At 40.9% G+C, this 24,635-nt stretch overlaps 1 protein-coding gene across 2 annotated transcripts in view; it reads left to right on the top strand.

Annotated features, from left to right (window-relative positions):
- Positions 1 to 1,084: 1,084 nt before the first annotated feature.
- SLC43A3 (solute carrier family 43 member 3) overlaps positions 1,085 to 24,635 on the top strand; it is a 46,327-nt gene continuing 22,776 nt past the window's right edge. The window contains exon 1 of one of the 2 annotated variants that reach the window (XR_011973628.1): positions 1,085 to 1,446. Coding sequence is in view for 1 of the 2 variants with exons in the window: in XM_072638634.1 (XP_072494735.1) it covers positions 1,409 to 1,446 (38 nt within the window). In the remaining variant the exon portion in view is untranslated. The remainder of the gene's footprint in view (positions 1,447 to 24,635) is intronic. The other variant, XM_072638634.1, reaches the window with a different exon arrangement.

Genomic DNA, 24,635 nt, shown 5'->3' with positions numbered 1-24,635 from the left:
CCTTGAATCCAATACCTGTCTATCAGGAAGAGGGTAGCATGTTTCATCATCAGTGCTCTGGAATCATGACTGGTTATTATTGCACTGATGCAAAGAAGTTTTTATAGTGTTGTCTTTATATAAGCTATTTTCCTTCAGCTCACTTCTCTTTGTATTAGTTCATATAAGTCTTTCCAGGTTTCTCTGAGGCCAGTTTTTTCGTTATTTCTCATGGCACAAAATATTCCTTTCCATTCACATACCATAATTTGTTCAGTCATTTCTCTTGCATCCAACTCTTTGTGACCCAATCTGGGGTTTTCCTGGTAACGATACTGGAGTGGTTTTCTATTACCTCTTCCAGCTCATTTGACAGATGAGGAAACTGAGGCAAAGAGGGTTAAGTGACTTGCCCAGCATCACACAGCTAGGAAGTATCCAAGGCCACATTTTAACTCTGGGAGAGGAGTCCTTCTGACTCTAGGCCATTTCCAAATTGACGGAGAACCCTGGTCTGCTGATCCCAATATTATGCTCTTTTCTCTTTTATAGACTTGTCTAGTTTGCCAACTACTAGGGCTGGAATTGGAACCCGGGGCTTTTGATTTTTAATCCAGTTTTTTTTTTTCCATTATCTCATGTGGCCTCTCTCAGAAAGAATTTGGAATAAATATCTAGAAATGCATGGTTTCTGAAAGTGGGTGCCTTATTTCATCTAACCCAGACTACTTAGCAGCTACTCTGTCTAGGTGTCCTATCTTGATTTTGTCTATCCAATACTCAGAAAGGAGAAACCTCAAGCTCTGCTATCTGCCTTTGCCTTTGTTTGTCCTATGGCTGCAGATAACATTCCCTGGGCCTCTGGTGGCTGGAGATTGGCAGTCCTGTGCAGCCACTCCCAGCTTGTTCTTAGAAACTCCAGCCTCTTTCTGGAAGGAATCTTCTTTCCTGTTACTCCCCTTCAGAAGTTCTACATTCCAACCAAATCAGATGATCAGCGGTTTCTTGATTGCTTCCTGCCCTCTCCTAGCCCCTAGCTTCTGTATAGGCTGTGTCCTCTGCTCCTGGATGCACTGCCTTCTCATCTCTACTTGTTGAAATTTTCCTCTTGTTTCAAGACTCATGTGCCAGCTCCTCTGGGAAGGATTCTCTGCTTCCTCTAGCTGAAAGTGATCTTTCCTGAATCCCAATTCCCTCAGCATTTTGCATAACTCTGGCCCCATTACATTCTAACTTGGATCATAGTTTATTTGTCTAATTCCTTCTAGTAGATTGTAAGCTTTCCCAGTTCAGGGTCTGTGCCATTTTCCATCTTTGTATCGATCCCTCCTCTCCCCCACCCCCCACCCACCCCAGAAAAATAACAACCCTCCTCTGAAGTTGTAAAGGGGGAAAGGGCTTGGGGGTCAGACAACAAATACAAATAAGCATGGACCAAGAGCCAGTGAGAGCTTGGAGAAATTCAAGGTAGGAGAGATCACTTTTACTTTGGGGAATGGGATAAAGTAAAGAAACTTTCAAGGAAGAGGTGACACCTAAGTTAGACCTTGAAGGAAGGAATAGACGGAGATAGGGAATGAGGGTGAGGGGAAGTCCATTCCCGGCACGAGAACAGGGGAAGATAAGATAAGGATGAGTTCTCATTAGTTCTCCACTGAATTACTGAAATGGGCTTTTCATAGTTCCCCCAGCTGCCAAAACAATTCTTTGAAAGCTTAGGTATGCCCATTTTCCTTCTACTCAATAAATCCCAGTGGCCCCCTTTTAACTGCAGGATCAAATATAAAACCCTCTCTTTAGCACTGAAAATCCTTCAAAACTCAGCCCCTTGCTGCCTTTTCTGCATTCTTCTGCTTCACTCCTCTCTATCCAATTTGTAATCTAGAGACACTGCCTTTCTGGCTGCTCCTCTCCCATGACATCCCATCTGCTTTGCACTGGCTCAACCCCATGCCTGGAATGCTCTCTCTCCTCACCTCCGCCTCTCAGTTGCCTTGGTTTCTTTCACGACTTCACTCACATCACACCTTCTGCCGCAAGCCTTTCCCTGTCTCCCCAGCTGCTAGCTCTTTCCTAACTTATTACCTTGTGTCTGTTTTGTATGTGTCTTGTACATACCTATACATGTACCAGTTGTCTCTCCCATTAGAATGTAAGATTCTGGGGGGGAAGGGGGGCAGGGACTCTTGTTTACTCTCACCTCTCCTTTTTTGTATCTCCAGGGCTTAGCACAGTACTTGTAATATAATAAGCGTATAATAAAGCATATAATAAATGCTTTTTGATTGAACAGAGTAGGTGCTTGATTAATGCTGTTTCCTTCCTTCCTTCCTTCCTTCCTTCCTTCCTTCCTTCCTTCCTTCCTTCCTTCCTTCCTTCCTTCCTTCCTTCCTTCCTTCCTTCTTTCCTTTTCATTCAAATAGTCCAGAGGATTTGCCTTTTACTTTATTCTATGTATAGAAGGGAGCCACTGAAGGCTGTGGAGTAAAGAAGTTCCACTATCATCTTTCTCTTTGTCAGGTTTAGCCTAAAGGTCAGAAGACCCAATATGTGTTCCTGGTTTGGTCCCTTGAGTTATCCCAAGTCCCTCAATAATACCTGCTCACATCCTCCTTTTCACATGCTGATGGTCCTAGGCTGGTGCTTTAGGGATAGGATGAGGAGGTGTATATCCGGAAGGGATACTGAGGGGGAGGGAGTTGGATCTGAGCTCCAGAGAAGGTTGGGTTCCTTCAAGGATGGTCCCTGACCTCAGGGTCAGAAGATCAAACAGTCTTGTAGAAGGAAGACTGAGCATTCTGGGCCCCCCTCAGCTTCTCCGGTCTGACTGACCTCTTTTTTCAAGCTCCTTTTGCTTGGGGCCCTGCCCAGGGCCCTGGAGACTCCTTCGATAGGGTATCCCTCGCTGATAGAAGAGGTCTGAGATGATAACAGCTGCTGCTAACTCGTCCCCATGGGTGTTTGTTTTACACCAGAGAGCTCTCTGAGGGTGAAAAGCCTTCATGCCCTAGAAAGAATGGATCTGTAAAAGCAGTTGAACTGAGAGACCATGTGTATGTGGCGAGTAACATCTCACCTCAAAGCCAGGAACACTGGCTGGGGTCATCTACCTGATCTACATCTGGCCCCTACACCCAGACGGCTGCAGAAGAGAAAGTGAGGCTGGTGACTTTGCACAGCCTTCTCTCACTTAAAGTCAATTCACTTGCAAATCGTGGCATCACCTCCCTGATGTCAGAGTCCAGAACAAACAACAAGAAAACTGACCGTGTGACCCTGCACAAGTCACTTAACTTCCCATTATCCCAGGTAGTAATTAGCCTGCATTGGTGGAGGGAATTTTCTCACTAGGAGCTCCCCAAAACAATGGTATGACAGATCTGGACCAAAAAAAAAAAAATTTTTTTTAAAAAAAAAACCTTATATCATAGAACTTAAGCTAGAAGGGCCATCTACTCTGGCCATCTTCGTTTTACAAATGAGGAAACTGAGGCTGAGGAAAATTAACTATTTTGCTCAAGGTCACACTGGTATTTGTAGGAGAGTTGGGATTTGAATGCAAACAATTTACTTTCTCTTGTACCACAATGCTCCTCTCTCCATAGCAACCTTGTCTGAGTCAGGTAAAAGTCTTTTGTATCCCCAGTGCCTACCAGGAGTGCTACAAGGGAAAGGGAGCTAGAACTGGTGTAAGAGGACCTGGTCAAATTCTAGCTCTGTCAGTAACTACTTGTTGACTTTGGATTAGTCATTTAAGGTCTCAGGGTCTCAATTTCCCTCCTTGTAAAAAAAGGGATGCTAGACTAGATGACCTCCAAGGTCCCTTCCAGTCCTAGATTTTTGATCCTATGATCTGAGGCAACGGTATTGATCCAGCCTGGGCTGAGGCTCTTTGTGTTCTCAGCCTAAATCTCTGGGTAAAGCCTTTCAGCTGAGGGAGTGGAGTCTGTGATGTGTGAAAATGTTGTCAAGCGCAGGGAAAAACTCAAATTCCTGGCTGTTCCCAAGTGAATGGCTTTGGAAGGAGGGGGTCATTAACTTGTTTCACATGTTAAAACCAAGGGGCTAGTTTAGGAGATATTGACTTTCTCTACGAAAGCTACCTGGAGCTTTGGTAGGTTAGCTTCCCATACCCCTGCATGTTCTTGAATAGAAGCCTCCCATATCAGAAGTGGCAGGAACTTTGGTACAGCAGAAACAGAATATTAGAAATGGAGACACCTTAGAACATGGAATGTCAGAGCTGGAAGGGTCCTCAGAACATGGAATGTCAGAGCTGGGAGGAGTCTTACAGCAGTAAAATGTAAATTCCTAGAGCTTAGAGACTATCCTGATTTATATCCGTGGTGCCTAGAGCTGTGTCCAGCACACAGGACAGAGACTGTTAGAACTAAAAAGGACAGATTAGAGGATAGACTATAGAATGGATGGACTGAAAGAGACCTTAGAACACACAATATCAGAGGGGCAAGAAACTTTAGAATTCAAAAGTATCAAAGCTGAAAATTTTGTCAGCTTCAGGGCTGACAAAAGAAAGGGCATCCTCTTCCATCAAAAAACCTCAAAGATAATCCCAGCCCCTCTCCCCACACATCCATGACACACACATGCCGCTTCTCACTTGCCCAGAGTGATTCATACTTCTCAGAGCACTCTCACATTTACCATCCCACTGGGTTCTTACTATAAATCTGTGAGGGAAGTAGAATTGATACTATTTTTTTCACTTTACAGATGAGGAAACTGAGGTACACAGAATTCAGGTGTACACAACAGGGAGTGACAAAATTTCTGCTCACTACTCTATGTGGAGGAAGTAGACTGAATTTGGGGAAAACATCTCTCCAGAAAAATGGACCTTAGAGATCAAAGAAACAGACTTATGGGGTCATGTAAATGGTAACAGATTATCAGGCTGGCAAAGACAAAAGGAATCTTACTGATTTCTATCTTGAAAGAGGCCTCCAGTCTTACAGAGATTTCTTGCCAGAATATCTGATATGATGAACTAAAAAAAAAATATCCCACAGGAGCAAACCTAATCTTTATGAATTCCTGAGCCCCCAAGGTTAACCTATTTCCCCCAAAATTATCTGACATTCAACTCAACTTCCCAGCTAGGGAAAATAGCTAAGGAGCATCATCTGAAAGGCTTTTTCTTTTTTTTTTGGCTACTTGTAATGTCAGCCCTAAGGCTGTGAAAAACCTTAACTATGTGTACATCTCCCGTTCTCCTAGGTTTTGCTATCCATCTACCAACCACTCATCAACTGATGCTTTTGGTGTTTTAGCATAGACTTGATCATAACATAGTTGATCTCCAGGCAAATAGACCAAGTTAAAAGGAATTACTTTCTGTGAGGATCTCAGGGCCTCTGGGCTGGGGAATTCCACAATTTGTCTGTGTTAACTGATAAGGACAAAATTCTTTATCTGATCTGGGAACACTGAGAAGCTCATACAGAATGTTCAAGTTAGGAGGGATCTCAGAATCCATTCAGGGGTGGGGAACCTGTGGACTTGAGGCCATACGTGGCCTTCTAGGTCCTCAAGTGGGACTCTTTGACTGAACTCAAGTTTTACAAAACAAATCTTTTTATTTTAAGGGAGCTTGTTCTATGAAGTTTGGATTCAGTCAATCCATCCCAGTCCATCCTGTGCCCACCCCCAAATACCATATATAATATGCCTACCAAGGGGTCATCCAATTTTTGTTTGAAGACATCAACTGATATGAAACCTGCTACCCTCTGAGAAGCTTGATAGGATTCAGAGCTTATCCAACCTCCCTCAGTTTTACAGAAGAGGAAGGTGAGGCTCAGAAAAGTCAAGCAACTTCCTCAAGGACATGCAGTATATAAGTGGCAGAACCAGGACTGGAATCTTGTTCTTTTTGCTACATTTGTCTATTCTCCACTGTTCTGGCTCAATGCTATACTGCTTAGGTTGTAGCCCAATGTAATACTGTGATAACATAGTCAGAACTCTTAAAGGGGACTTTATCCTATGAGATGAAGGGCTGAGACAAGCACAAAAAAGGCATTTCTGACTCCAGAGATGTCTCAGCCTCTCCTTGTAGATTCCATCTTTCAGTTCATCATAGTTTGCTTCTGGATACTTAAATTATCTCTTAGAAAAATAGTTGAGAGTCTATTCCATTTTCTTTCTTTCATTTTACGTGTAAAGAAAAATTTTAACATTCATTTTTTAAAAATTTTGAGTTCCATATTTTCTCCCTCCTTCCTTGAGAAGAAAAGCAATTTGATATAGATTATATATATGCAGTCATGCAAAACATTTCCATATTAGCCATGCTTCACAAAACAAACAAAAAAGCAACCAGAGATAAAAAATGTAGACAGAAACAACCTCCAAAGACTAGTATAGAAGGTTAAAAAAAGGAAAGAAAAATATCAATCTGCCTTCAGACTCTATCGCATCTTTCTCTTGAGGTGAATGGCATTTTTTTTCATCATAAGTCCTTTGGAATTGCCTTGGATCATTGTATTGCACTGAATGCTAAGTCATTCACAGTTGTACGTATTGCTGTGTACAGTGTTCTCATTCTGTTCATTTAACTTTGCATCAGTTCATATAAGTCTTCCTAGGTTTTTCCTGCTTGTTATTTTTTGTAGAATGATAGTATTCCATCACAATTATATACTGCGATTTGTTTAGCCATTTCACAATTGATGAGTGTCCCCTCAATTTCCAATCCTTTACCAACATAAAAAGAGGTGCTATAAACATTTTTGTACATATAGGTTCTTTTCCTTTGTTTTTTTCTTTTAATCTTTTCGGATGCAGACCTAGTAGTGGTATTACTGGATCAGTGGACTTTTGGGCATGGTTCCAAGTTGCTCTCTAGATCCATTATATTTTCTAAAGATTTTATTGTTTCCTTGGATCAGTCAGAGGGACTAGAAGATCATCCCAAGTTATCACCTCTAAGTTTATAAAAAGGGAGTAGAGGTGGGATGATGGGGTTGATTCTGAAGTTACCCTATTTTTTCAACCTTAAGTTTTACTGCTCCCCTTCATGGACTTTCTCCTCCCCTACATAGCTACACTTTTCCATCTGGAGGCCTTTTCTTCCTCATGCCTGGAATGGCCTGCTTCCCAGTTCTTCCAGTTGAATTCTGAATAATTCCTTAAAGTTCAACTCAAATGCTACCTTTTTCATGGAGCCTCCCCTAATTGCCCCCTATCAATAATGCTATGACCTCTTCTACTCTCCTCAGCTCCCCTACAACTTACACAGCACTTGTTGTATATTCTGTGTTTTCTGGTAATTTGTAAGTTTTGTGGTATTCCCCTGCTGGACTTACATTTTATGAGAAAGAATAGGGACTCTTCATTTTTTGTGTTTGTAGCATAACTGATATAGCATAATGCCTGGCCTATTATTATTTTTTTTGGGTCCAGACTTTTGATTTATAGGTATAAGGAACTCCCAACGAGGGAAATTCCTGTATTATTACATCTTTGTTTTTTCAGTTGTTTTTCAGTTATATATGACTCTGTATGACCCCATTTGGGGTTTTCTTGGCAAAGATCCTAGAGTGGTTTGCCATTTCCTTCTCCAACTCATTTGACAGATGAGGAAACTGAGTCAAACAGGGTTAAGTGACTTGCCCAGGGTCACACAGCTAGCAAGTGCCTGAGGCCAGTAAGTTGAATCTTCCTGACTTTAGGAAGCATTTTATCCATTGTGCCACCTACCTTCCTATAATTAGGAATCTGATAAATGCTTGTTGACTGATTATTTAATCAAATATCTCACTTACTCATTAGTTCATTCATTCAAGTACATGTGAAGTACCTATTGGGATTCTAAACTTTTCATCTCCAGATATTAGACTGACTTATCTCCCATAAACCACCTACTATGTATGATGTACATAATAGTGATCTATCTATGTTGGTATCTAAGCTCCTTTCTAGACTCCTGTGCTTAAATGAATAAATAAATCCGTGATGAAATCTTTGTGAAGCTGGAGTCATTTAAAGGCCTGAAACAGGCACAGACTGCCTTTTGTAACCACTTGTTTCTGTTGTGTGTTGAGTTTTATTTTTTATTATTTCTTCTCGTTTTAAAAGTGCTTTACAAACTTCCTTTTTAAAAAAAATTTTGATTTAAATTCTCTCCCTTCTTCCAGCCCCTCCCACAGTCACTGAGAAGGTCTTTCTTCCTTTAACTTTCTCTTAAAGTTATTAAACTTTTAACCCTGCCTTGGCTCAGGGAGGCAGTGGAGTGCAAAGATTTAGAGTCAGGTGACATGATTTTTCATTCCCACACTGCAGCTTGTGAGGTATGTGAAAATGATCCCATGGGCCTCAGTTTCCTCCTCTGTAAAAGAAAGGCACTGGACTAGATTCCTTCATGTCTCCCATCTAGCTCTAAATCCTGTATTTTAAGAGAAATTAGGGATAATTCCATAACTATAAGTGGTGCTTGGGAAGAATTTGTGGGATCTGGCAGGTGAGAGATCTTCCTTGCCCCATCCCATTAGCCCCAAAGGTTGTATGGAGTTGGAATGCTAAGAAATCAGATGACAAAGCAATCATTACACATCTGTAGCAATTGATCCATAAACATTTATTAAATGCCTACTGTGTACCAGACACTGGGCTAAGTTAGCCCTTTAAGTTTATCATTACTCACATTTACACACGACTTTAGAGGACTATCCCAAAACTCTTAATGTGATTTTAAGCAGCTGAAACTTAACATGGCACTAGGACTTTTGGTCCATCCTGAATATCATCCATTTTGATCCTCGCATCCACTCTGGGATGTAGGTGCTAACATCATCCCTATTTTACAAATGTTGTTGTTGTCGTGTTTGTCTTTAGTTTTTGAAGAAGACTATGACATCAGAGAAATGATGACATGACTTGCGCTGGACTTTGTTTTGAGTGAGGGAGGGCTGTGCAGGTCATCAACCTCACTTTCGCCTCCTGAGCCATCTGGATCCAGTGACCAGATATTCATCAGGATGACTAGAGATGGCCCAGGATGCAATGGGAGACCTTGGTCTTTTTCTCCTAAGGCTTATTCAGGTACTCAGAGTGAGGTGACTCACTCAGGCCATTTAGTGAATAGGCCTCTTTAAGAAGTAATCAGGGAATGGCCCCTTTAGTGAGCAAAATAAAAAAAAAATATGAGTAAATAAAGCTAGGAGGGCAAGAGCAACAGTTCCTATTTATAATCATGAGAAAACTGAGGTAGACAGAGGTCAGGTGACTTGCCCAGAAGTATCTGAGTTAGGCTGTAAGCTCAAGTTTTCCTGAGCCCAGCCTTCCAAAGCCATCCAGCACAATGTTTTGAGGAGACAGCACAGGAATTTTGGGACCTAAGGCAAGTACCACAAACTGGGCCTGGGGCAAGTGGCATCAATGGCAAGTCCCCAGAGAGAGCAGGGGAGACAAATACTTTCCCTGGGAGATCTGGGGCAGATGCTGAGGAAGGTGACTTTGGGGGGCAGGGCAGCAGTTCACCCTATCTGTTCTCTCTATATTAATGAATCATGCCTGTTAATTACTGCTAGAGCAGCATGGCATAAGGGAAAGAGACCTAGCCTTGGAGTCAGGAAGACCTGGGTTCAAATTCTGTTCCAACAAATACTACCTATGTAACCTTAAATAAGTCATTTAACCTCTGACTGCTCTAGGCAACTTAAGACCATGAATTCAGGGAAAGGGCCAGCTTGCATTGGTAGAGGGAATTTATTCACCTTTACACCAAGGAAATTCACGGAGCTGATACTTACCCCTTTTCTTTTTAAGTAGATGCTCAGCTCAGTGGTTTGCTCAGCATCCTGGGGCATAGTTCCAGATGCCCCTCCTTAGTTATTGTCTCTTAAAATTATCATCTCTGTCTTAGGGGTAAGAAAGCTGCTGCTACCAGCCATTGGGTGACTTGCTATGGGGCAAACAGCTCTTGCTAGTGATTGATTTTTAGAACCAGGATAAAAACCCCAGGGCTAGATTCTCTAACCGGAAGATCTTTTCCGAATACTGGTAATTCTTTCCTTCCCTTCCCCCCCGCATTGTCCCTTCCCCCCCACACAGGTGAGGATGCTGTGAGTTCAAAGGGAGCTGGGCCAGGTCTGCTCTCACTCTTGAGATGAAACCTCTTTGCAGCATCTTGTTCTTTTCTGGAGGATCCAGTAATAGCTTGGCCTGTGGTTTGGCTACTCCATAGAAGAACTAAATTTATAATCTATAACCCACCAGTCATAGGCCCTGATGCCCTTCCAGCCGGCTGTTATTCAGCTCCCTAGTAGAGGGTCCCTAGATGGCAATGGAGGTTTCTGAAGGAGAGGGAGGGTAGGGAAGGAAGAGAGAGAGACAGAGACAGAGAGATAGAGAGAGAGGAGACAGGGAAGAGAGAGGAGTGAGAGATGAGAGAGGAGAGAGAGACGAGAGAGGGAGAGGGAGAGAGAAATAGATAGATAGATAGATAGATAGATAGATAGATAGATAGATAGATAGATAGACAGACAGACAGAGACAGAGAGAGGCTGAGCTGGATATAAAGCCTGAGATTCCTTTCAACATAGGCTTCCAGTCATCTTGTGGGAAAAGACTCAAGGTGAAAAGTTCATTTTATGCAGGCCCTACTAGCTTCAGGCATCTGCCTATGGGGTGTGTGTGTGTGTGTGTGTGTGTGTGTGTGTGTGTGTGTGTGTGTGTGTGTGTGTAAGTGTGTCTATATTAAACTATACTGTACTCCATACTGTCCACTCCACTAGCATATTACCTGGAATCACATGGGATTGATGGAGTTCAGACTCTGGGAACTTCCTTGAATTGTCTAGCTTTTCATACTCAAATTGAGCTCTCCTGGTATCTCCCCACAGAACCTGGCTTTTCATACTCAAATCTGTGGCCCTCATCTGTTACCTCTTGATTGCCCCACCTGCTTCCCACCTAGACGCTCCTTAGTCTGATGTCTCTTGATTGTCTCCAGCTGTTTCCAGCCTTTGATCCTCCTGGGATTCCCTTTTAGAACTTCTTCTCCTCCCTAGACCCCTTCTCCCATCACTCTAGACTACCAGACCCTCCTCTCCCATCCCTCCTATAGTCTTTTCTGTATTTAAGTTCCATCTCGCCTCCATGAAGACGCTCAGATTCAATCCAGCTCAGACTCTGTCTAGCTGAGAATCTATCTGGCCTGCTTGTGAATACAAGCGTTACAAATGATTAGGTTTCTTTAGAGCCAACCCAATTTGGTGAATCTTTAATAAACTTTGTTTTCTTTGACTTAAGAAGATTTAAGTCGAATTCATTCAAGCATGACCCGGACTGTGAGTATTTTGGGGTCCCCATCACCCCTAAACCTCATCAGGATCACAGGTTCATGCATCAGGGCTGGAAGAGACTTTCCATGATATCTAGTCTAATGCCTTCATGTTTCAAGTGAGGAAATTGAAGCTCAGAGAGATTCATTTACTTGTCCAACATCACAGAGACAATAATTGTCAGAGTCATCATTCGAACTCAGGTCTTATGGAAGGACAAATACTGAAACTGGAATACTTTGACCATATAAGACTCAGCTGCTGGGAAAGATTGAAGGCAAAAGGAGAAGGGAATGGCAGAGGATGAGATAGTATCATGGAAACAACAAACCTGAACTTGGACAGACTTTGGTGGGGTGTGGAGGATAGAAGGACTTCAAGTTATGGTCCATGGTGTCAAGACTGAACAACAATTGACTATCTGATAATTGTGTCAATAAGCACCCCAACAAACACAGAGGGACCTGCTATTACAGGTTTTTAGATCTTCATTCATAAAAGGAAAGGCAACTTTTGAGGGGTTAACAATCACGTTCATCAAGCACATGTATCATTTCTTTAACCAAGTACATATATCGTTCAGTTAGTTCAGGGAGTCAGCACCCTGAATTTCAAAGAAAATACAGAGAAATCAAAAGATCAACAGACATGGCTTCCTCTGCCTGAATTCAACAGACAATTGGACTCCAACTGTCTGACCACCATTACCAGAGAGGGAAGCATGACATCTGGGTTGTCAAGACTGAGTGGTGGTGGGGGGAACTTCTTAGTGGCTTCCCAGAATCCTCATCTGGCACTTAGACCTTCTTGCAAAAACTAATCCCCAAAGTAAAACTTCCCCCCAGAGTATTTATACCCTTTTTAGAGCCAGAGGGCATAACAACCCTTTGACCCAGTGCCTCAATAGAAAAAGAAGGTATTTGGGACCCTCCTACAAAACAACTCCCTTAACCAAGCTTCCCATAATGGGTAGGCTTCAATGGGTAGGAAAGATCTTTAATCACATTAATATAATTAACAATACAAATACATACACTGTTTCTAGTTAAAGAAACTCTTGTTTCTGTACTTTTTGTAAAGACTCTTGATTGATAAAGGCAAGATTCAATCAAAAGCACTTGATTATACTAAAATAAAAGCAGCAAAAGATCCTATTTTGATTGCTATCACAATAAAACGAACTTGTGACATCAAGTTCACAAGTGACTAAGTTCTTGCTTTGTCTTCGTCTCTCTTGTACCTAACTCTGTGTATGAAACAGAGCAGCCACTTCCTAAGTGTTTGTTGACAAACACAAGGGGAATTTTGAGCAAAAGGAAAACAAACACAAAACCCAAGGTTCCCTAACTTCATTCCTTACATTTTACTTCCTGTTGATTATCCAGTTTAAAGGTAATTGATTAATTAATGATAACTGAAGGAAAAATACAAAAATGATTTCCAGCCAAATCTTTGCAGTGGGATAGAAAGATGACTTTTGTTAAAAGCACAAAATGTTTGTAAATAAATGTAGGGAACAGAATACTGCCACCAATTGTCAGTAATGAAGCCAGTTTTAGATGGAGGAGCACTAGGTACTCTCCCCAAATTACCTTAAATTTATTTGTATATTTTCATATAAAGTTATATGTGTACATGTTGCTTCCCTCAACAGAATTCAAGCACCTTGAAGGCAGGGATTGTTCCATTTTTCACTTTGTATCTTTATTATCTAACTCTGCTTGCCACATTATAAGAGCTCAGTAAATTCTTTTTTGTAGGTGGCATGGATGCCCAAAGAAAAGAAAGCCCCAACATGGTACAGAGAAAGGATGGGGTTTGAGATGATTGTAATGACATTTATCATGATAGACTAGAGAGGTCTCTAGGGAGGGAACTCTTGGGGTAGGTAGAGGACACAGCAGGTAGCTAGGTGGTGCAGTGGATAGAGTGCTGTGCCTGGAGTCAAGAAGACTCATTTTTCTTGAGTTCAAATCTGGCCTCATCCCTTTCTAGCTGTGTGACCCTGGGGAGTCACTTAACTCTGCCTCAGTTTTATCTGTCAAATGAGCTGGAGAAGGAAATGGCAAACCACTACAGTATCTTTTCCAAGAAATCCCCAAATGGGGTCATGAAGAGTCAAACATGAGTGAAACATCACTGAACAATAACAAATGTGTGTTGGATGCAAATATGAATGCATTCATACCATACCAACTGTTCAGGGTAATTGACAGGCTTGAAATCCATTGGTGAGTTGCAGGGGGGTATCTCCCCCAAGCATATGAAAACTTCCCCCAAGCACAATGAGTGGATGAGAACCGTTTGTTCCACTGACCATGAAGGTAGGTGAAGCAGGTTCTGTGGAGCAGTAAGAGGTTGATCAGACATCAAAGATGCCAAGGTCATCCACTGCATTCTGGGCCATAGCTAGTCATCCCGACTTGGATTGTTTTACCATTAGACTTCAATGTCTCTAGAAGAAGGAGAGAGACTGATGACTTTGAGCAACTCTGTCTCACTTAAATCAAAATTCATACACGGGTCAAGACATCACTCTGTGAGATCATTGGTCCTCTTTGAAAATGAAGGACAAATGACAACACCATCTGCTTATCACCATACCTTTCTTCCATTTACAGGCTAGTTTCCATTCACCACCAAACTACTAATATGCCAGTAGCCTTTTTCCTTTCTCCTTGTCCCTCCTCACCACCTCTATCCCTATAGTTCAATGGAAATAATGGGGCAATTCTGAATCTGAGAGTTGGAGAAGACCTCAAAGGCTGGCTAAATGGTGGTAATGGACAGAAAAACTCCTCTTCAACATTCCTGATATCCATTGTCTTCTTAAAGACATCCAGAGATAGGGAGCTCATCACCAAAACAAGTCATTCCACTTATGTGTATATGTAAAAGTTGTAGTTTTTTACCTGTATTGAGCTGGAATCTTGCTCCCTGAAATTGTCCTCATCAGTCAAATAGAATAAATTTACACTCTCATATGCCAGTCTTTGAAGTCAAATATTATCATCTCCCCTCAAGTCATCTTTCACTAACCTCATAATCATCTGCCTTAATTCTTTACTTTCTGAACCAAAGGCACCAAAATGTCCTGATACTTAGGTGGAGATTAAGGGAAACTAGCCATTCATAGGCATCCTACCTGGTTGATTGGCATCAAAAGAATTTTCCAGGCCTGCTTGGTAGGCATCTCCTCTGATCCCTAGTCGAAAGTTTTGGTCTTGTGACTCAATTCAAAAGCTTCTCCCCACTCTCTTGTCTCTAATCCAGACAGCTACTTCTTATGTCTCTAAATTGGATATTGTTAGGAAATGTCAGCATCTCCAAACCAGATGCATTCCTATATATTTCCTTAGTGATCCATTGTAGAGAATTCTGAATCTGGAGTCAGAGGGCCTGGATTAATCATCCTAGTTCTAGCATTTATCTCCCATATGATCTTGTATTCCTTGACATTACCCTAGTTTAGCATAGTGCCTGGCCCATTGTAAGAGCTTAATACTTGATGACTTGACTGGCTTTCTCTCTATAAGCCTCAGTTTCCTCATCTGTAAAATAAAAGGATTGGATCAATGACTTCTAAGGTCTTTTTCAACTCAAAATCAGCAGTCCTCTGATACATCCAATCTGGAGCCGCCAACTCTGGGACAGTCTATTTTCTCAAAAACATGAACATCCAGGGGCCCTCTGGTAAACGCTGACAGTATGAGAATTTGACCCATCCTGGTCTAAATAGGAGAATTCGGACTCAGGAAACAGAGAACAGAAGCCAAAACCTTGGCCATTGCTCTCCTCTGCACCTGGGAAGAAAATAGCTGATTGAGAAGAGTAGAAAGTGAAATTAGGAAACCCAGCCAACTACAGGCAACCTTGGTCCTGGGCACATGACAGCAAGGACTCCTTATAGACCCCTGGGACCCTGGAACCTGCATTATTTGGAAACTTATAAGGCCTGGAGTCTAATCCCTTCTCTGCCACTTTCTGGCTGTGTGACCTTGGATAAGTCATTTAACCTCTCTGGGTTTCACTTTCCTCTGCTGAAAACAAAGTAGTTTGGACTAAATGATCTCTTCTAGCTCTGACATTCTCTGACTTTCTTGTGCTGAAAACATAAATGTTGAAGGTCCTAATGAGAATGTGAGACCTCAGATGTTGGGAACAATGATCAGAAGCCCAAACCTTGCAATCCTGCTCTGTTTTGGTCCCTCCCACTCTTCTGGAATCATGTTAGCTGACTGAGAAGTAGAGAACACAGAGAAAGACCCTGACTTCCCCTAAGTCCTTACTCCTTTCTCAGAGATGACAAACGTAAGTAGAGGTCTACAGTGCAGTGTACTTGGACACATGAGTGAGATTTTTTTCCATGTATAAATCCTCTTAAAATTTATACTTATTGAAATGACTGACATCTTACATTTTTCACATCACTTTATTTTCTAGTATCTATCTCTTCTCCCAATTCACATTTTGTCTCCTAACTCTGACTATTTTCACTGTCTTCTTTTATATCATCTTTATTTTCTAATATATCTCTTCCTCCTAACTCATGCTCCATTGCCTGACCCTCGTATTTGCCCTGGCTGTCCCTCATCCCTGAAATGCTCTGCCACCTTATCTCGGCCCTGACTTTCAACAAATGCCAGCTAAAATTTCACTGTCTGCAGGGAGCCTTTCCCAATGTCCTTTAGTTCTTCTGTCTTCCCTATAGAAATAATTTCCAATGTATCCTGAATTTAGCTTATTTGTTCCTCTTTAGACACATGTGATCCCCTTCTCCCCCATTAGACTATGAATTGCTTGAGAGCTAGGACTGCCTTTGGCCATTCTTTTTATACTCAGAGCTTACCGCAATGCCTGGCACATAGTAGGTGCTTAATAAGTATTTATTAACATTGACATAGAATTTTTTTTAAAAAGAGGAACAAAAGCAGTTTAGTAAATCTAATCAATGCACCAACTGAGTCTGACTGTGTGTGTGTGTTTATTGTGTATATATGTATCTATATGTATGCACACACACATACATGTGTATATATGTATATATACATATACATGAATACATATGTGCATATGCACATATACATACATGCACATATACACACATATCATTCCATACCCATAGTCCCTTACTTCTGCAAAAAAGGGAGGACAGAGGCATATGTTTTGCATGCCAGGAAGTTCCACTCTCCCTGGCCTGTAAATCAGTCTCACAGACAGCAGAACCCAATTGTTTTATCCAAGTAGCTATGTGGCCTTGGTCTACTCATTTTTTTCTCCAGGTTTTGTCAGATGTAATATAAGAAACTTTGACTCTGATCTCTAAGTTCCTTTCTAGCTTGAATTCTATGATCCTATGGATTTATATTGTGGGTCTCTTTGGTGACCTCCCTGACTATCTTATGTACTCTGCAGCTTCAAAAGGCAGTTTACCACTACCTTCCAGAAATCTCAGGGGATATTGACTTCAGCTCCCAATTTCCTTTCCCTGATCCCTCAAGAATTTGGATAAGATTTTTTAAAATATACTCAGGTACTCAGTATTATAAATTGTTGAATTTAGTCAGAGGACCCTGGTTCAAATTCTGACTCTACCATTTGCTGGTTATGTGACCTTAGCCAAGTTACCTTAACCTTTCTGGGCCTCAGCTACAAAATGAGGAGACTAATCATTGGATAATAGATTTAGAACTGAAAAGGGACTTTGGAGATAATTTCATGTATAACCACCTCCTTTTACGAATGAGGAAATGGAGGCCCAGAGAAATGATATTACTAGTTTAAGCTCACTCAGGTAGTAAGTAGGAGAACTGAGATTCAAATCAGAGTGGTTTGCAAAATCCAGAATCCACATTCTGGTCTCTGTCCCATGCTGTTCCTCTTGCCACTGTGAATGAGTACCAAACTCCTTCCAATGCCTTCCTTTATAGAGGGCAGAAACTGGACTCTCAGATCATTCTGCTTTGCATTTTCTTCTCTGCCTAGTTTCAATTCCATGGAACAAGATGCTCCTGCACAGGGTACCCCACTTCTTGCCCCCTGTTGTCTCTCTTTTCATACTGTAAGCTCACTGAGGGAAGAGACTGTCTTTCCTTTTATTAATTGTATCTTTAACACAGTGTCTGGCATGTCACAGATTCTTAATAAAGGTTTGTTGGATTCGATTGGGTTGTCCCCATGCTGAGCTCTCTTGCTTATACTTGGGACTTAGAGCTTACAAAATAATTTTCTCTTTTGATTTTCACAGGAGCATTGTAGGGATGAGGAAATGAGGAAACTGAGGCCCAAGAAAGTAAAGTCCATCTGTGTTTCCATAGTTAGTAAGGGACAAAATTGGAATCCAAAGCATTGTGTTCTAACTCCCAAGTTTCTTCCATGCCTCACTGGCTCTTGAAGATACCAGAAAAGGGACCTGTACTCAGGGCAGGTGGGTCTAACTGAACTTTGAGGTCCCTATTCCTCTGAGAGTCAATGAGAGAATCCCAGAATCCTAGAATTTTGGGGTCACAAGGGACTTCAGATGTCATTCAACCTCGACTTGGAAAACAAATGCCAATACAACAAGCAGGCCTTTACTTGAAGATCTCCAGGGAAGTGGGAACTTGCATCTACCCAAAGTAGCTCTTCCCACTTTTGGAGAACTCAGACTGTTAGGAAGTTTTTCCTGACATCAACACTTGGATTCTCTTCAACCCATCCTTTGATAGCATGGACTTGAGGCCTAAGTAGCAAGGACTGAGCTTGGAGTCAGTAAGACCTGAGTTCAAATCCAGCCTAAGACACTAAGCCATGTAACCCTGGGCAAATCACTTAATCTCTGTTTGCCTTAGTTTCCTCAACCATAAAGTGGGGATAATAATAGCACCTACCTCCCAAGGTTATTGTGAGGATCAAATGAGATAATATTTGTGAAGCACTTAATACAGTGCCTGGCACATGATAGATGCTATAGAAATGCTTTGTTGTTAGCTATTAGGCCTGTCCTCATCCTGGCTGTTTTCCTCTGGATGTTCTCCAGCTTATCAATGTCCTTCCAAAACTGTGGTTCCCAGGACTGAACATGATCCTCCTGAAAAGAGTAGTCTTTAAGAACTATTTTCCTTTTCTCACCAACTTCCCCAGTATCAGAGGTCAATGGTTTTATGTCACATTGCCTTATGTAATAATAACAATAATAGCATTTATAAAGCATGTTAAGGTTGGCAAAGCACTTCGCATATCTTGTTTGATCCTCACAACATCTCTGTAAGCTAGGTGCTATTGTAAATTCCATTTTACAGATGATAAAATTGAGGTTAAAAGTTGCACAGGGTCACACAACTAGCAAGGGCATGAGTCAGGATTTAAATTCAGGTCTTCCTGATTCCAAAAATGGGATTTTTAACTGGGATTTGAAGATAACTATCAAAGCCAAAGGATAAAGATGTGGAAGGAGAACATTGCAGGCATAGAAGATAGCCAGAGAAAATGCCTGGAGCTGAGTGAGGGAGTGTCTTGTTTCTGGAACAGCCAGAAGACCCAGTGTTGCTGAAAGTGGTGGGATATAAGAAAACTGAAAAGGGGGGAGGAAAACAGGTAATGAAAGGTCTTGAATGCCAAACAGGATTTTATATTTGATCCTAGAGGTATTAGGGAGCCACTGGACTGACATGGGTGACATAGTTGGACCTATCACCTGGTAACTGAATGAGGAAATATTGGAGTGGGGAAAGACTTGAGGCTTGCAGACCCACCACCAGCTATGGAGGAGATGAGGTCCTGCACCAGAATGGTGGCATGATCAGAAGAGAGAAGGGGTGTATTGGAAAAATGTGGCAAAGGTGAAATTAAAAGACCTTGGCAACAGCTTGAATATGGTGGGTGAGAGATAGTAAAGAGTTGAGGATGACAACTAAGTTTCAAGATTGAGAGACAGGGAGGATGATGGTGCCTGGACAGTAATAGGGAAGATTGGAAAGGGGGAAGGCTTAAGGGGAAAGACAGTAAGTTTAGTTTTGGACAAGTTGAATTTAAAATGTCTATATGACTCCAGTTGAATATGTCCAATCGGAAGTTGGAGATGTGAGACTGGAGGTCAGCAGAGAGGTTAGGGTTGGATTAAATAGATTTGAAAATCATTGATCAATAAATCCATGGGAGCTAAGGAGATCACTAAGTAAAGTAGTATTGAGGGGGAAGAGAAGAAGGACCAGGATAAGACCCCATGGGACACCCACAGAAGTAAGCATGATTTAGATGAAGATCCAACAAAGGAAGCTGAAAGGGAGTAATCACATAGGAAGAAAGAGAACCAGAAGAGAGGAGTGCCTGAAAAGCCTAGAGAGAAGAGTTTTTGGTGTCCTAAGCAATGGAGACAACTGAAATTGCTTGCATAATTTCTACTTTGGAGACGTTTGAGAAGTTATGAGCATCAGAGAAAATGTCTTGTCCATACAAGCAAAAAAATATGTTTTGTCTCTGTGGATGCACAGAGACAACTTAAAGATTACAGGTCTCCTACATGAACATGAAAAATCAAAAACCCTAAATATAAACATCAGAATTCAAGAAACGATCTAAGAAAGCTGCCTAGAACTTTTGGATAGAGAATATAAAATGCCAATTGAAAGAATCCCCAAATCACTTCTTGAAAAAATTGCATGCTGAAAAACTCTAAGATCCATGGTTCAGTTGGACAATTCCAAAGGCAAACAACAAATTTTATAAATGACTAAGAAAAAGATCTTTAAATATAAAGAATAGAAGTTCAAACAGCATAAGACTTCTCTGAACTCACCTGAAGCTGTGGAAGAGAATGGAATAATGTATTCTGAATAACAAAGGCACTCAATGTAAGTCACATAACTGTCATAGCCTGCAAAACTCACCCTAACCATGAAAGAAAAAGAGGCATTCAAAGCTTTGCTAGGAGAGAACAATTATTTGCTTTGTTTTTTGTCCCTGGACAACAGAAATACAAAAAAGGTAAATAAATACAGTAACCAAGGATACTAGCAACCAAATTACAATAGAGAGACCATTAAGAGATCTCTTTCTAAAAGTTCACAAAGAGAAAGGTGAAAGCAGATATCAGATGTAAATGGTGGTGGAGAAATAGCTTTGCAAATCCTAAAGCACTAAACAGATGCTAAGAGAAAACATGGACTGAATCTTTCATCACCCACTTGCAGTTAAATCAATGTTTTTGTGGGACCAAATTGAAGATGGGAATCTACAAGAGGAGAGGTGAGGGAAGAAGGTAGAGGGGAATCTAATACTCTAATCAAAGCAAAGACCAACAATTAAAGAGCAAATAACTCCTGTGGACTCTCAGGAAGAAGAGGTTACTGAAGAATAGATAAGGAGTTGGGAATAGATTGAAATAAATACAAAATAAATGAAAAATACATATTGCACTAGTTATGGGAGAGGTATGATGAATGCTATCATGGAGGAGGAGAGATAATTTATAATGGGATCTATTCTATAGGAATCTTACAAAGGACATGATATGTAGAGAATGAGGGAAAGAAATCTTTTTTGGAAAAATATACAAAAAATGAAATCCTAAAAACTAACAAAATTAGCAAAAGGGGTAAGGTGAAAGGGTTTTACTTGACTACTTAATTGAAAAGTGAGAAGAAAGAAGAATAATTAAATAAATCCTAGAGTTAAAAAATAAGACAAGAAAAAGAACTAATAAATTGAACAAGACTCTAAAACTAGGAAAAAGGTCAACAAAATAAGTGGGTGGGTGGATGTGAGCTGTTCAGGGTAAGGGAAATAAATTGATGGGAATAGGTTTGCCTTAAAGTAGATTAAGCTAAAATAACTGAAAAGACAAGGGGAAAGTCCAATTTGCAAAAGAAAAAAAGAAAGAAACATATTTCAAACAAATGGAGGAAAATATTAGCCTACCTCTCATAAATGCAAATGGATTAAATAGTCTAACAAAATGAAATGTGACAGATTGGATAAGAAACAAAGCCCCACAATCTTTTCCTCACCAAAAATACACCTAAAAGTCAAAGGCACACACAGAATAAAAATAAGGGGCTGGAAAATAATTTTGCTTCAGGTGAACCCCCGAAAGTAAGTTGTAATTATAAAGTAAAAGGAAACATTTACTACATAAAAAGGAAAAAACAAACAAGGAAACTACATTGTGCTGAAGGAAACCACAGAAAACAAACCAATATCAATTTATATGCAAATTTATATGCTTCAAATGTCAACATCTAAATTCAAAAAAGAAAAATTAACTGAACTATAAGAAGATAAAGACATAGAAGGTAATACAATAGTGGCAGGAGACTTCAATATCCCTTTCCCTCAACCTTTCCCTCTTCATCTCCTTTAGATGGGGAAGTAAGGGGGAGAGCACCAAGTGGGCACAGTTTTGAAGTCCAGAATCCAGGAGCAGGAATGAAGACTGGTTTGGACACTTCCACAAAATGGAGACTCTGGGAGGAATTCACCAATGGAAGAATAGGAAGAGCCTCACAGAAGGAGGTCTTCAAGTAGAAGAAACTCGATGACCACTTGTCTAATGTGTTCTTCTGGGGATTCCTTTTGAGTATGGGTCGGACTAAATGGGGTCTGAAGTTCCTTCTGGTTATAAAATTCCCCAATTCTGGAAGGAGACTGGAGGCTGAGAGATGAGTTTGGAGGCTGTTGGGTGTACCTATAGGGGGTAGTTGTATGTTCCAGAGCAAGGAAGCACTAAGTAAAGGATAAGACAGTATGGTTTTGAAGTCTAGGAACCAGGAACAGGGTTGGGAGAGAAATGTGGTCTGAACTGGGTCCCTCCACAAAATGGAGGTTTAAGGAAGAATTCACCAGTTGAGAAAAGGTGGTGAACCTCATGGAGGGAAACTGGACAATTGAACAAATTACTAGAGAAACAAGAGCTAAAAAGACTTGTGATGCCTTCTAAACGGTACCACTAGAGAATATACACATTTCTTAGAACCACATTGAACTTTTGCAAACTGTATATTAGGGCACAGAGATATTGCCAACAATGAACTCGAAACTCGCTGTTTGAAGACAAAGATTATCACTCTGACCCTATCAATCTTCTTTTAAACTGCTTTTCTCTCTCTCTAGCTATGAGGATGACTAGCTTGCTCACCCATCAGAGTCAGAGATTTTGGGACCTGATTGAGATCCTATAATCATGACTGAGTATAGACATTATTCTAGACATATAGGATATTTTAGACGATTATAAACAACCGTTCTTTAGAGCTTTTAAGCTTCACCACTTTTTAAGATGGTGAAGAGTCTATGATCAAAGAGAAGACTTAATCTGATGAATCAGAAAGGAATTAAGGGAAGATGTTGGGCACTATACTAAGCACTGAGGATACCAAAAAAACAGAAAGAAAGATAGTCTCTGCTTTTGAGGAATTTACATTCTAATGAAGGAAGACTGCCCATAAAAGGGAGCTAAAAGGCTGTACTAGGGACAATGAAATTACTCATTGAAGCCTGTACCTTCCACTTCTTACCCACCTCCCCAACTTGCTGGGATTTTAAAGTGAAGAAGTCAGGAACAGGATCAGGAAGGCTTTATTTTTAGGTCCCTTCTAGTCTGACATTCTATGTTCTAAGGTGCCTTCTAGTTTGTGTGTGTGTGTGTGTATGAGATTGTATGAGTATGTCCAGCTGTGGCACTCTGTGTTCTATTCTCTAACTCTGATATTCTAGGTAGATGATAGACAGGGAGATAGATGGATGAATGGATGGATGGATGAATGGGTGAATGGATGGATGGCTGAATGGGTAAGTGGATGGATGAATGGGTGAATGGATGGATGGATAGACAAGTAGGTGTGTTAGAAATGAGCCCATCTAACAAGCCCCCAACAGTGAGAAACATGCTCACCTTAAACAAAGAACAATACCTATTGTGAAATCAGGAAAGCTTTTATTAATCTTTACGTCCATTTCCCCTGAATGGATGGATAGCCTCCCCAGTAAAGTTACAGGATGACTATAACATGTTCAGAAAGATGGAGTTTCTTATACTGTTTTTTGAACTTTGGATCTCCCGTGATACCATACCATACCATCTCCTATCTGATAGACCCTTCCTCACATAGCTCCTTGGGCCTGCACATTAATTTCTGACCTCTAATCTGTCCATGCTAGGTCACAACCCTTTTCACCTAGGAATGTGGAAAACAGAACTTTCTTGCTTTCCACAGGTAGATGGATGGATGGATGAATAGGTGGATGGCTGGCTGGCTGGCTGGCTGACTGTATGGACAGGTATGTAGGTAGTAGATGGATGGACAGACAGAGACAATAGATGGATTAATGGATAAGCATTTATTAAGCTCTTACTGTGTGCTAGGCATTGTGCTAAGTGTTGTGGATACAAACACAAAAACTGATAGTCCCTTCTCTCAAAGATCTTATATTCTAATGCAAGAGACAATATATAAATGGGAGCTGGAGAGTGTGATTGAGCTCACTGTGCAAATGTAGACATGGTTTGGAGCTGCAAGCTAGGATGGAAGGTGAAGGCTTGGTTCTGAGGGAGATAAATTAAAAGGGGCCAGAGTCCAAGGTAATTCTAGGGATAATGTATGGGTTTCTGGTGGGGATGATTACAGAAGTGGAGATGACATAGCTTGGAGTGGGTGGACAAGAAATTTTTTTTCTAAGGTGGCTTCCATCTGTGACATTCCATATTTTATGCTCTAATTTTCCTTGAATGTTCTATGTCCTAAGTTCCCTTCTTGCTCTAGCACTCTCTGTTCCATGTCCTAAGGTCCCTTCCAGCTCTGACATTTTATAAATTTCTAAACTAGTCCTAAACTAAGGAGGAGAGTAGAAGATTGTTTCATATCATAACATTTGAGGAAGTGAGCAGCAAAGTCTGGAAGCCAGCTTGGTTAGATTCCATTACACCCAAAGTGTTAAAGCTGGCTGGTAGACAATCATTTCCTCAAGTTGCTTAGATGGGGGAGAGGAGAGAAAGGAAGCCTGGCTGCCTTCATTCCTTAGTCCAATAACTCCTCTGAATGTGGCAGGCATTTTCTGCCAACTATAGGGAGAAGAGGGATTTAGTTGAATAGTATTGGTCTGTGTTAGCTGCTCAAATCAGGAGTCAGTAAAATATGAGTTTGACTCAGCAACTGTTGGTATTTCCTGTTTTGTCCTAGTGAACAGTTTTTAAAGAAAACATATAGTGTTAGCAAATGATTGCTGGACAAACTGATGCCTAGTAGCTTTATTATAGCAAAGGCCTGTCAGTACCAGCAACTTAAGATGTGCCAAGTAAAATCCAGTGCATTGTTGACTTGCTAATCACTGGATCATTGATTTAGAGTTGGAAATTAGAGCCCATCTAGTCAAATC

The sequence above is a fragment of the Notamacropus eugenii genome, chromosome 2 (genome assembly GCF_028372415.1).
Source record: "Notamacropus eugenii isolate mMacEug1 chromosome 2, mMacEug1.pri_v2, whole genome shotgun sequence".
Taxonomy (NCBI): Eukaryota; Metazoa; Chordata; class Mammalia; order Diprotodontia; family Macropodidae; genus Notamacropus; species Notamacropus eugenii.
Note: the sequence above shows the minus strand (reverse complement) of the source record. Positions and strands in the feature narration are given on the sequence as shown.